Here is a 14347-nt window from a genome sequence, read left to right on the forward strand (position 1 = left end):
ATCCGTGTTGGTAGGGTCATTGACAAAGTATGATTTTTCTTGAGTAGCCTTTCTCTTAGCAGCTGTTGCTTTAGAGAAGACGCCTGGAGATCTGAAGGAGGAGAAGTCCTTAGATGAGGCAGAGTCAGGAAGAAGAATGAACTCTGGACTAAATGTCCAAAGTCTTGGGCTTTATTCTCAGCTCTACCACCCGCGATATCTGTGATTGGGAGCAAATAGTTGCACTGCTGTGGACCTCAGCTCCCTAATATGGGAAAAGAGGAGCTGGGCTCAGATCCAGTCCTCCCAGCGTGTGTCCCATAGAACTCCAGTTCCTCAGAAAGTTGACAGGCATTATGTAAAAAGCAAAAGGTTCCGAGGTTAAATAAGTTTGGAAACCAGCGGCTAAAGTTAGCAAGTTTCCTTATGGCAGGACTTCACAGAGCCTCTAAGAGGCCATTGTGAATTTCAGCTCCTCCCGTTGAGAATATGCCTTGTATCCCAAACTTATTTGAGCACTGAATTCTTTATTGTTTTTAGCAAAGCATTGTGCAGTTCTTAATAGTTTCTGGAACACACTTTGGAAAACACTAAACTGATGATTTCTAAGGTTCCTTCCAGAGGAGACTCTCTTGCTGGGGTAGCTCTGTTGTCTAAATCCTGAAGCGTGCTCTCAGCCATTCAATAATTCATGACTGTTCTTATTTTCATTTTCAAAACATCGCTTCTGAATGGTAGGGTCCACAATCCATCCATCTCTGAGTGAGAAGTAGAGGAAGGGAGCAGGAAGCCTGCGTGGCAATAAGGCCCTTGGGCCCAATCAGTGTTTGTTAATAACCCATAAGAAATAATGTTGACAGTTCCAGTGATCTCAGGTCAAATGTTGAAATAAAGGAAAACGTGGCTGGACATGGTCACGTGGCACCCAGCATTTCCTTCCAGTGGGCCTTCCTGTACTGCAGAGGCTAGAAGGCTGAAAACTACATTTTCCAGATAACTTAGGGGCTGGATGCAAATTAAGTTCTGCCAATTAGATGCACTTGCATGAAATTTGGAGGGCAGAAGTGAGGCAGAGGCATCAAAGCTTTTGGCTACTGATGCTGGTAAGTGAGCCCAGGAAGACCGAGTGTGTCAAGAGGCAGTTGCCACAGCAACTTTGTAACCACCAAGTATCTACAGACAGGCTGTTTCTTCTTAAAATACCTGGTGGTTTCTGTTCCCCACCAAGCTCTGACCCACGTACTCTTCTTACAGCAATTATGGGAGATTCCCATGAGGCTCGGCATGGGGCTAATTTGAGGTCACATAGACCCCAGGGCAGGTTGGAATGGCTATGTTTGTCCGGACTTCAGAGGGAAGTCCTGTCCCTCAGCGTAGTGACCCCTGCACGGCCTAAGCAGCCCTCGCTGGACGGTGCTCTGAGAGCCACTAGACACCCCAGGGAGTCTCCTGTCCTTCGACAAAAACCTCCCACGATTCCTACAAGTACAAAGACTCCCCTACCTCGTATGTGGCTGAAAATGTGGTCATCACCACTCTACGCCTTCCAAAGAAGAAAAATATCAAAAATAATAGTTCTCTCTGAATCTGCTAGAAATTTTTTTTTTTTGGAAGAAAAAAAATCAATATGAAATGTTGAAGAATATTTAATTCCTCTTCATTTTTTGCATATGATGGGACTTGCATTTTTGTACAGAGCCTGCGAAGCCTGTGAAGACCTCCCTTGCTTTGTTCTGTTTCAGAGACATCTAGAGCTGGGAGGCAACAGGCATTGCCTTCCTCAGGGCTTAAGCAGAGGAAACACTTTAACAGACTTGCTGAGGGACCAATAGATCAGACAGATAAAAGCAGAGCTGCCCGGTGAAGTGGGGCTGGTCTGGCTGCATCCTCCCCAACGTCTCCACAGTCCAGCTAGTTCGTCCCCTCCTGAGACAGTTCCTGGGGAGGGGTCCATGCAGAGCCGCCAGAGCTGGGAGACCACAGTTTGAAAACCCTCTCATTTTATGAATAAGGAAACTGAGGCACAGAGAGGTGTGGTGATTTGCTCAAAGTCACACAGCTTCTATGTGTCAAATGTAAGGCTCAAACCCAGATCTTCCTGCGCCCACTGAGGTCAAAGCTCTTCCCACTAAATCATTCTGCCTCTAGTCCCTCTTGCCACGTTCCCAGGCTTCAAGGACTGGCTGAAGTCCCACCTTCTCTGTGACGCCTCACCTGCCCCCTCAGCCCACATCGATGGCTGCTTCCTTAGGTTCCACTAATTCCTACTGTCTGGCCCTCTCACCAGGCACTCCCTCACTTCCCTTATCTCTTATACTCTTTTTCTTCTTTCTTCTCCAAGATTTAAAATTCCTCTGGGCAGACCCCCCCCCCCATGTACTTGAGTACACCCCAGAATACACGGTAGATCCTCCCAGAGCATTGGCCATAAATACTGATTGAAACTGAGTAGCAAAGAATCTAATTGTTCCGCAATAGCCATTTTTCCATTATTCCTTTTGATACTAGAATCCCCCATCCTGAAGTTTAGCGCAACACGTGGCTGCCTAGCTAGAAATATGCCTCCAGCCCCCCTCGCAGCCAGGTGAGGCCATGTAAGCAAGTTATGGCGAATGGAAAGTGAACGGAAGCAGGTGCGTGACTGCCAGGTCATGTCTTTAAGAGGATGCTGCTTGCCCTCCTCCCCCTCTTTCCCCTTGGACTTGTTTGAGGTGGTGAAATGGCTTCGACCATGTGGAAGAGGGCAACACTCTATGGGATGATGACGCGTGAGATAAAAGGAACCACAGGGCCTGGGTGACCTCACGAGCAGAGCCGGCCTGGTCTGCCGCCTACCTCTGAACTCACGTGACATGAAGTCAGTGTGCACCTTCTGGAGTCTCTTTCTTACAGCCACTTACCACGTTCCTTGGCCACCGTAATGCAGCTATAAGGTCTGCCAACCTAGTTCACGTTGCTTTGTGACAATCAAACCAGATCATAATCTTGTAAAGTATTAAGTAAAATTCTGATATAAAATGTCACTGGACATAAAAGAGAGGAGACCCCTTACACAGGCGTTTGACTCCTTTGACAACATGTGCTGAACACGGCCACCAGCAAGGGACAGGTGGGGATTCTGACGCTGAGAGCTCTCAGGGACTGGGCCCCATCTGTCATCACGGCCATCACCCCTATAATCCTGTGAAGTGAGTGTTTTCATTCACATATCACAGGTGAGGACATTCAGACACGAGGAGGTTACCTCCCACGCAGCCATCACCCCCAGTGGGCGGCAGAGCGGGGACTGACGGCCAGGCCTGCCTGCCCCGGCCTGTGCCCGCCTCACCCACCGCCCGAGGCTCCCCTCCGGCCCACGGCTGCGGCCCCCAGGGACTCACAGCCCGTGTGCAAACAGATTCACAGACAACGGACGGGGCCCAGGCCAGAGGGAACCCGCGGGGGAGAGGCCCCGGCCCAGGATCCGGGGGTCCGGGAAGGAGCCGTTCCTTCCAACCGCGGGGACCGGGAGGGGCTTTGCGGAGGAACCCCCCCCCCTTGCACTGACCTTTGAGAAATGAGTAGCAATGGATAAACAGAAAAGAGGGACAGACCCGAGCAGCTGAGGGGCCAGCACGAACAAAGGCAGAGCTGGGAAAGTGTCCCCGGGGGAGGGACGAGCAGCCGCGCGTGCGGACCGCGGGGGCGCTGCCTGGGGCGGAGGGGGAGGCCTGGGGCGCCGGGACCGAGCTGAAACGCTGCTTTCTGGGCAACAAGGAACCCCAGATGTTTGAGGGGGTGTCAGGCAACCCAGTGTGTGACAGCGTGAGGGAACAGGCGACAGAAAGGCCGAGCGCCAGTGGCGTCACGGAGGACGGCGGGCAGCGCGGATGCAGGAGGCGCGCGGAGCATCCCCGGCCGCCCGCTGGACGTGGGTCTCCGGGCGCGGAGTCTGAGCAGCCGGGGACAAGCCTGTTGGTAGAGCCCTCTACACAATTGGCTGCGTCTCATCTCCCGTTTTCTACTCAAATTACCCTATTTCTGTTTTCACCTTCAGGGAAGAGGATTATTTTGAGGGCGCGGTGTGTGCGTGCGTGTGTGTATGTGTGTGTCTCGTATGTGGTACTTAAGATAAAACAACATTGAAAGCCCCGGAGCCCGCGCACCCCGAGGCGGCACACGCAGGGCCACAGCCCTCCCCCGCGTGGCGCTGAGCTCCAGCCGCCTCCCTTGTTTTAAGTCAAATCCCACCAGCACACTAAAAACGGGTTCCAGCATCGTGCGCCTCTCGGCTTGTCAGGAAGGCAATGTGGCTGTTCTCTGGCTTCTGTTCTGTCCGGGAAGCGGTTGAGCTTCCTGGCAGACAACTTGTGGTAGATAAGGGTGCAAGGAAAACCTGGTGGCCACCTTTTGGGAGTAAGGCAGAGGGCCGGCGGCGAGCAGTGATGGCACGTGTTTCTGTAAGCCTCCTGTGCTCTCTCCCCCGACACACACTGAGGTTTCTCTTTCATGATGGTTTTAGCCTATTTTCTCCTTCTTACCGCCGACCACTCAATTCTTTGAGGGAAAATTAACATTCATTATGCAATTTATCTCTCTCCTTTTAATCCGGAGTGTCTGTCTCCAAGGTCCCCACTCAATAATTAATGTTTGTTCTCATTTCCCTTTCTCCAGAGCATCTCTTCTTGAACTGTAGGGTCAACAATTAGCACTAATTATGGCTTTCTCTCTCTCCAGCATTGGCTCCCAGAGTCCCAAGCTGCCCGGCTGGGCCTGAGTTGTGAGTGTGTGTGTGGCTGCAAGCGTGCTCCCCAGGTGGGCAAGACCAAGGAGCAGGTCTTCCAGGGCCCACCGCAGTTCAGCAAATCAATAAAACCAAACATTCTTTTCTGACAACCTCTAGTGTATTTATCATCAGCAGTGAGACAACGAAGCATACATGCATCTATCCATCAATGGATTTGAAATGAGTCGGGGGGTAGTGAGATGGAAGATCTCAAAATCCTTTCCAGTTTGAATTTTCTGATTCCCTCTGCCTTTTTCTTCCCTCTTGCTATCTCCTTGATATCTCACACACCTCTCTCTCTCTCACACACACACACACACCAAATTTCCCATTAAAAATCGTCTTCCATTTTGGATCCACTCAACTGACCTCTTTGCTGTCTATTACCTCTCCCTTAACTGTCTTTCTCTGGCCTGTCATCCTAAGTCTCTTTGGCTGTTAAAATAGCATTATTTTGACTGACAAGGACAGCTAGGGGAATCGTTCCCACACAAGGTGGCTGTAAGAGATGGCAAAAAACTTCATCGGGGCTGCACACAAGCCTGTCTGTCTTTTTGGCTGGAATCTGACATGCTCGAATCCCTCCCACCTCTCCTGGTCCACGCCTCATATGGGTGCCACAGCCAGAAGGTGGAGCTCCTCACACTGCCCGTCATCCCCCACTGCACACGCAGGGCCCCAGGCCTGTCTGCAGTCCAGACCCGGGCATCTCCTCACAGCAGCTTCAGCCATCAACTGTCTCCTGCTTGTGCTCCATCAAAAGTTCGCAGAATTTTAGCATCATGGTCCTTAAACATCTTGAATAAAACTATTATTTTCTTCAAGACTTTTTAGATCCTAGATCAACCTTCTCTCCAGGATGGCATCTACGGGGTTTCAGAACCATCCAATTCATTATGAGGCTTAAGCATCAAGGCCTCTACTGTGTTTTCCGCTGTCATGGGGTAAGGAAAATAGCTTTTTTCAAGACTTTCTCACACTCAAAGGTAAAACCCTTATTATTTTTCAGCCTGTGAATCTGTCAGTTCAAATACTGGCCAAGAAAAGGAGAGGTCTAGAATTCAATGTCCCCTAAAAGGTAAGCTTTTCCCCTGAAAAGTCAGCTCTATTTCTCCTCTATGTCATTTGACTCATGTACTTATTATTTCATACCTAGACCTCCAGAAATACACCATTTCTCCCCAGATATAGCAATAAGTAGGAAAGAGGGTCCTTTTGGACAGCCTGAGGACTGGGGCATCCTTGGCTGACCGCAGCCAGTTCCCCGTCTCCGGAGCTTCCTCTTATCTTTCCTCTGCCCCATGGAGAGAGAAGCGAGAACCAGGAGTGTGGGCTGGCGGGTAGCTCATCCTCCACCCACTGCTACTGCTGCTTCCGCTTCAGACCAGGGGAAAGGATGATTATGTGGAGGCGCTCTCTCTCTTAAAAATAGTCTTTGATGAATAGGGAACGTGTGTGGTCTTCCTCACTGCTTCTTTTGGGGCAGGCAGCAATGAATCCTGCATAAGGGACCTGCTGTAGTAACAGAAAGCAATGCCACGGATCGAGGGCTGGAGCCAGAGCTGGGTGGAGGAAATTGTTTTTGCCAGAGACTGTAAGACTAGAAGGAGGAGAGGCACAGTCATGTGCTGGCCCTTCTCAAAGTCTGTAGGTGGAGGAAGACTTGGAGCCTGGCATTCTTGTCCTTGGATGGACATCCTGACCATGCGGGAAGAGTTGCAGTGTCAGTTCTGTTCCTTCTCACTTGTCGGTCAGAACTGGGCCAGAGCAGCTCTTAATAGGAGCCCTCCAGTGAAGGATGCTGATGGATATGATGAGGACAATGATGATGATGATGGTGATGAAGAAGATGATGGCTACCATTTTTATCTATCGTTGATATGCCAAACATCATGCTGAGTGATTTATATTCATTATTTCACTTCATTCTCACAGCAGTGATGTGAAGTAAGTTCTATTATTATCCTCATTTTTCACCTAGGAGAATGTGGCTCAGAGAGGTTGACTGATTTGCCCAAGGTCACACAGCTAAGTGGTGAAGCTGGGCTTTGACCCCTAGGAAGCTGCGTTTTTACCGCTATGCATGGTTAGTGGTGATGTCAGTCTAGATAGGCGCGTTTCCATCTGACGATGTGTGAGAGTTTAGGAAGGTTCTGTTCATGACCCATACGAATAAATGGCTTCTGTTGCATAGCCTTTTCTCCCTCCAATTCCCCTTATCCAGCATCAGATACTCTTTTGTGGGTAAGACTGAAAATGATTTACAACTTTTAGAGACATGGGGAGAAGGGGAGAAGCTGAGAAAAAGTAGGAACAGTTTGGGAGAACCAAACTCTTGAGAAAGATTTTCAAGCAAGATAGGCCTGTTTAGAGGGTAGCTTTCCAGACCAAAAATATTCTTCCTAATGTGGCCCAAAATGTTACAGTTTCACTTCATTCTACTATTAAAATCTCACTAGTAGTAGATTCACTTTGAATTCAGAAGAATTCTCTCAGAAGGCTGATACTTCTGTGCAGATAATAGTCACCCACATGTTAGTAAAAATTTGCTTAATCACATGGCTGTCCTCTTGCAACTCACCTGAGAACAGCTGCTCTGAGGGACTGAAAATTCTGATGGGGTGGAAACAGAGGTGGGTAATTCCGGGCTAAGTAGAGTTTCAAAGATTGAAACAAGCCTGACTGGTGGCGTGCCCTGGAGGGCGTGGATGAACAGAGGATATTAGCTATATGGGGAGGAGGCACAAGAAGGAGAAAAGCACAGACAGGGAGATGTTAGAGTACCGGAGACAGACGGGGACCATTTCAGAATTGCCCCCCGGCGAGCTCTATGGCCAGGAAAGAGAAGGAAAACTTCTATTCCTTCTCATCTCTCCTGCTAGTAACTGAAAGACCCAAGGCTAATGCAAATCTCTGTGTTATTTCCCAGCTTTGAACGTACTGTTCCCTCTGCCTGGAGCGTAATTCCTCATCTCCTGTTCCCTGACATTTTTTTAATTGTGATAAAACACACACAACATAAAATTTGCCCTCTTAACCATTTTTAAGTGTACAGTTCAGTAGATTTACATTGTGACGCCACCAGTCTCCAGAACTCTTTTCATCTTGCAAAACTATGACTCTATAGCAATTAAATAACAACTCCCCCTCCCAGTGGGCCTGCCCGTAGAAGCACAGAGTATCTCTTTCAGGGCTTAGAATATAGGAAGCTGATTTGTTCCCTTGATTTGCTCAATGATCTTAACAAAACATTCTTACATCTCTTTGTGCTCAACATTCCCCATTTGTTTTTAAGAAAATGGATATAACACTACTCGGAAAGTATCTGATACTCCCTGGAATTGAGTTCAAAGAGCGATTTAAAACGTCTATTCATTGCAGTCACCTATAGAGCTTCCACAGCTTTTTGTTTTCTTTTGGGTCATTTGGTTTTAATGAATATTTTCAGGAAAAAATGAGAGGATTCTAAAAAATTATATAAATGCTGGACTTTGGGTATTTGTGGACTTGAAGTTCAGTTTCATCTATTTACAAATGACTTCTGAAGTCAGGGACACATACACGTGGTCATTTTATAGAGGCGCGACGTCAAATCATAGACATCACAAGGCCAGAAGACAGCAAACCAGCACTAAGCTGGTGGGGGCACCTAGCCCACCGCCGAGCGCCCACATCTCAGTGTCGTGGTCTATATTTATTGTAACATCTGCAATAGCTCTTGCGAAGTTGTTTTTTAAAAAGAACAACATTGATTTTTTTTATATATATATAAATATTTTTTAATGGCCCTAAAAAGAAAGCCAACTGCTAGGGCTGGTGATGGAAGTAAGAGAAAGTGAAGTGGTCTAACAATTTGATGATTCTCTGCCAAAAAAAATAGTTTTATAAATCACTCTAATCCTTTATTTATAGACTCATTAAGAGTCTGAAGAACTCTCCCTCTTTCTTCGTTTCTACTTTGGTTTTATTGGGGATATGATATACACTAGGGGTACCCACAAATCTAAGGATTCTGGGAATTCTCAGGACGCATCCCTCCCAGTAGCCAGCATCTGCCGTTCACTTAGCGTACGTATGACACACACGAGGAATCAGGGCCTTGCTCAGGCAGGGAAGTAGTGTTCAACACAATGCAATTTAAGGCTGGTATGAATTTTAAGATGTCAGTATGTGTATCAGGTATGTTTCTCAACCTATAACAAAGTTTAGAATATTAATTTTTCTTCTGTCAGAGTGATCGAAAAATTATAACTTTCATTAACTAGTAATCCATAAATACTCTTTTCTTTTTCATCACCCTTCAGACATTTGGCCTAGCTTCTCATCAAAAAGACCATAAAGAAGCATGAGGCTTTTCCTAAGGACTTTTTTTCCTCCTAGTTTCTCTCTTGCTTCTTTCACACATCTCCCTGTGGTCTAGGAATTTTCATCTGCTGTTGTCTTAGTTCTCTATAATTCCTCATGTGGAAATTAAAGAAGACAACAGCATCAGAACATGTCCAATAGAAAGAATTAGTGAATCTGTTTTACAAAGCACATAAAGATTGCTCATTCACTCATTCATTCAATAAAAACTAATTGACTATCTACTAATGCCAAATACTGTTAGGCACAAGAATACAGTTGAGAGACAAAGTCCATGCCTTGAAGTGGTCTCCAGTCGTGGAATGCGCTGAGAGCCACGGAGGAGCACAGGCTAATGCGGCCTGAAGGGTAGGAAGGCTTTTGGAAAGAGAGGACCCTTAAACTGAATTTCTAAGGATATATGTAGGAACTAGCCACGTGGAGAAGAGGAAAGGGTGCTCCAGAGAGAGAGACCATATGAGGGTCAGAGAACATGTCGACATGGGAGAAATGTAAGCAGCTTGTAATGACTGGCGCCCAGGGCACACGGAGGGGAGGGAGTGGTGAGAAACGCTGCTGGTGGTGTAGACAGGAGTGAGACCATGAACGGCCATGGGTAGCAACTAAGGAATTTATCCCAAAGGCTGTGAGATCCTGTTTATGCAGGAATTGATATAACCAGATCTTTGTTTTAGAGAAATGACTCTCCCAGCCATGTAGGCAATGGATTGAAGCGGGTAAGACTAGAGGCTGGGAGACCAGATGTCTATACTTGTTTGCGAGCAAGTAACCAAGGACAATATTTCCTGTAGGATTAAGACCACCACACGAATTGAATGGGTTGGCTGCTTTGTACGTAGCTCCACCTTCAGCCTCTTTTTTGAATGCCCTCCTTCCACCACAGGTGTCCGTATTAATCCTATAATGTATCTCGATTGGAGGCTTTCTCACGTAGTGGATATTTTGTTGCTACACAACTTGAATTTAAATTTCATTATCTGGTTGTCTCCCATTTTGGGCTTGGTAAACTGCCATGTACCTTTGGACCTCTATCCCCCATAAGAAATAATTTATGAGCTTTTGAGAGAAGTTGGTGTTCCCAAAACTAAAGCCAGACCCTTGAGACTGTGCTAACCTTGGTCGAAGAAGATATAAGCAAGGGAAAGAACTGCTATTCCAGACTGGAAGAAAAACATTGCCCTTGCATTTAGTAGGCATTTCCATATTTAAATTCAGACTGACTCGTATCTTCTCGATCCGCCTACTTGCCTCCTTTAATAGAGCTCCCTGGGGTGTGTCTTGAGCCTGGAGACTTTCTCAGGTTTGAGCAGCTGTTTGACATGCCCATTTCACCCTCCTCCTCCTCTTCCAGGAAGATTTAAAGGGAAAATGTATAGCATAAACAAGGTCTTAAGTCTTGTCTTGAGAATTTGATACTGGCAACACCAAGAGGCCATCTTGGGTCTTGGTCTCCTGCATTAAACAAGCAGACTTGAGATTTATTATAACACATCAAACACTCTATAGGTCATAAGCATCTTGAGCCATATCACATAAAATAAAGTATTTTTAGAAATCATTCTTAAGGAAAGGTCAGCAGGGCTATGTAAAGGGACCAGAATTATCCTTCCTTTTATGGTTTAGTTTATACTGGGAAAAAATTTTTTTTTTTTGCTAATCTGGAGTTTGCCATTGCATTTTCCATTTTTGACCAAAAATACAAAACCATGAAGGCGCAAAGGCTGACTTTCAGGCCTCCTCCCATTGGTTTCCGCCAGGGCCAGTGAGTCCACGTGCAAAGGCAAAGACGCCTTCTGAGATCTGTCTGGCACTGGGCACATCCGCAGTGGAGTTCCGTCTCTGTTCTGACGCCAGATGGGGCCCAGCAGAGCATCGCATGCTAAGGAAAATAAGAATTCTGAAACAATGAGAATAAATATGACTATGATTCATTTTTACTTAAAACAATCAACAACAACTTGGGAATTAATCATCAACATAGGTTTAAACAGAAGGAAACTTTGAGGTCCCAGATGCCATGCTAGAATCAGATGCTCTTTCCTGCTTTTCAAGTTTTGAGTGTTTGGTGAAGGATCCCATGCTTTGAAGAAGGCAGAGGAGGTTTGGGACAAGACCCCGTCCAGGGAGGGTCATCTGTGAAGCTGCCTGGTTATCTGGTAGGAAGGCTATCTCCTCGCTAAAAGCCTGTGCTTAGATTAATGCTAGCGTTTGAAAATCTGCTCGGGCCTGATGGTGGGCAGCCAGGGAAGGAATGTGTTTTCTGTTTATCTCTTTAGTGGCAGAAATGTTCATTATAGAAAGACTCTGAGCTCCTGGGTTCAGGCGGGCCGGGAAGTGCTGTCTGTAGCCTGTGAGTGTACACAACAGCTCCAGAGCGGTGAAAAAGAACCGGCCCATGTTCACAGCCAGTTGCCTGCGTTGGTTGAGGGCTTAATCAGTTTCTCCAGCTTGATAACAGGGGTAGAGCCTGCCGCACTGTTTGGAGAGGACGTTTGACCACCCCCATTGCTTTATCTCCCAGGAATGCAGCTCGAGTCGTGTCTCCTCCTTGACAGCTCGGACCTCAGTAAATTACCAGGGTCTTGACCCAAGAGATGGAGAAGTCCTAAGCGATTTTTCAGTCTCCTATCTAAAAATGTGTTTACATTTCTTGAACTCTGGCTGACTGATTCATTCTCTTGGTGTTGCAAGAACTTTCCTTATGCCTTAGAAATTTATAAGTTTAATTTCTAAGAGACCCAGGGTTCCTTCCAAGCCACAGTGAAGTGAACCTCATCGCAACGCAATTCTGCTGGGCCGGGTTTGTCCAGAGGATGGATCGTGGCCAAGCAGCTGCGATGTGGCAAGCTCAAGTGGGGCTAACAGGAGGCCGTGGGACGTGGAGGGAGGAGGACGAGATGCTGAGTCGGGAGATCTGGGTTCGGGTTCTGTTTTGTGCTATTTCAAGGTATGGCCTTGAGCCAATCACACAAAACCATTCTGTGAGCCTCAGTTTCCCCAGCTGTTGTAAATAAGAAATGTTTTAAATCTGGGCCATTTTCAAATAAGACAGGACAGCTGAGAAACAACAGAAAAGGAAAGGTCAGCCCACAAGGAATGAGGAGAGGCTTTGGGTCAGAGAGACAAAGATGCAGAGCCACATATGGCCATAGACTCCTAAAAGGGCCACTTATGAGCAGCAAGTACTGTGGAAAGAAATTTTTGTTGGACACTGGTCCCACATGAGAGACTGACATCCTTGTCAGAGGGGCCATGTGCTTAGCTAAATCTTTTCCTCAAATAAACATTCCTTTATAAACATTAAATTTACTTTCTTAGGGGAAACAAAGAAAGACAAAATACAGCTATCCTTTTGCAGCTTGGGGTTTTCAAGTCGGGCAGTCTTGGGATCGAATCGTTCCTCAAAATCTCCCTAGTCGTACACCCTTGGGCGGGTCACTTCGCGGTGTGCACCTTGGCTTGCACACTTGTTACAGTGGTGGTAACATAGCAGTGGAGAGGAGTCACGGATCACAGGCTGACCCCGCTGGGGTCAGTGTGGCCCTGCTTCCTGGGGATCTGAATTCCCTTGGTCCCCTCCCACCAGCACCACTGTGACCTTTGCCCTTGTTTGCATGGTGTCTTCACGTCTCCTGTTGCCCCCCTCACCCCCCCACTACGAGGAAAAAGGGAAGTCTCTGATCTCTACCTGGAAGGTTGCAGAAGCATTTTCCTACTTCAGTAAAGTACAATCATGCAAAATTTATATTCAACAGCATCAGCAGATTTTTTTCCATCAATATTTCCTTTTTAATTTCAGCTTTATCTGAATTTTGGTAGCACAAAGAATTTACTTTTGTTCTTTTCAAGAGAAACCAAAACAAAAAAATTAAAACTTGCATATCAGCTTTTAACACTATGTTTAACATGGAGTTTAGACTGTGCCTATAGAGGCTGTGGGTATTATTTGGTGAGTAAATATGGATGCCATGGTGTGGGGGCGGGGATGTTTATAATCTTACACATGTGAACTAGCTGTATATGTATATGGTATATGTAAAAATTCATGAGACCCAGATCTGACAACCTTGATCCTTTTCTCTATGATTTTCACCATAGCAAACACTGAATCTGGAACCGATCGTCACACGAATCTTAATGAAACCTCACCATTGACCCAAAAGCCAGAGAAGCAGGTACAGTATTGGCTCTGAATGAGCATGAGACTGGGAGTTAGGACATTTGGGTTCTTGTCCCAGCTTGCTGTGTGACCCTGGGTGAGATTCTTCACCTCTCTGGGCCTCATTTGCCTCATCAATAAAATGAGACAAGTGGACTATAAAATCACAGGGGTTCCTTAACTCATAGACTTGGAATGTCTTAACTCAACTTGGACTGTTTTGTCTGGCTCTTCCTGTGTGTGAATAAGCTGAATAGGCCTTTCCCTGCCTTCTGCGAAGTCAAAAAGGGGAAATGCGGGGAGGTGTCCACCATCGAGGCAGACTTCGTGCCAATGGGCACATTTTTCCACCCCAATTCTCATTCCTAATGGGGAGAAAAAATAGCAATCAAGAAAAAAATGAAAGGATACCACGAAGAAAGGAGAGAAAGCTTCATCTGGCTGGATTAGGAGTATCTGTTCGTGGTTTGAGGACATGTGTTCACAAATGTTTATAGGTTTGCTGCTTCTTTGGAAGCTCTGAGGCTGCTTCTGTCTTCAGACTGTCTCTAGAGAGACGACTGGGGGGCTTTCTAGAGCTGCACGCGGGGGTCTCAGGGAGCCCGAGGCTCTGGGGTCTCTCCCGCTGGGCCGCAGCCGGGGGTCAGAGCGGGAGGGGGCCAGGAGCTCTGGTGCCCCTTATCTCACTTCCTGCTGCACCTGGCTGTCTCCTCTTCCCTTGAACTCCTTAAACCCGATAATAATAAAAGCCGTTTCTTTCCCCCTGTGGGTCTGGGGTCCGCGGAAGCCCTGGCCCTCGCGTCGGAGCCCAGCCGGTCCGGCCGCGCCGGGCACAGCAGCTGAGCCCACCCTTCCCGCTCCGAGGAACCACAGCGCCCACCCGGCACTGCCGTTACGGCCCCCTGTGAAGACACCCCTAACGAGGGACCTAGACGCTTTTCTTTTTCAGGAGGGTCTCAGACTAAGGAAAATGCAATACGCTCTATTTTGATAATTCCACGGCTCCGAATGCCTTGCAGATGCCCCCCACCCTCTGAACACACCCCAAATCCACACAGCCCTGAACACGCCCCAAATCC

At 47.2% G+C, this 14347-nt stretch overlaps 1 protein-coding gene across 5 annotated transcripts in view; it reads left to right on the forward strand.

Moving 5' to 3' along the window:
* Positions 1-14347, forward strand: part of KIAA2012 — a 108631-nt gene that overhangs the window by 48506 nt on the left and 45778 nt on the right. For 3 of the 5 annotated variants that reach the window (XM_023622403.2, XM_023622406.2, XM_023622407.2), the window contains 2 exons: positions 5754-5822; positions 13208-13284. In XM_023622403.2, coding sequence (XP_023478171.1) covers positions 5754-5822; positions 13208-13284 — 146 coding nt within the window. The remainder of the gene's footprint in view (positions 1-5753; positions 5823-13207; positions 13285-14347) is intronic. The other 2 variants (XM_023622405.2, XM_070241621.1) reach the window with 1 other exon arrangement.

This window comes from Equus caballus, chromosome 18, assembly GCF_041296265.1.
Source record: "Equus caballus isolate H_3958 breed thoroughbred chromosome 18, TB-T2T, whole genome shotgun sequence".
Lineage (NCBI taxonomy): Eukaryota > Metazoa > Chordata > Mammalia > Perissodactyla > Equidae > Equus > Equus caballus.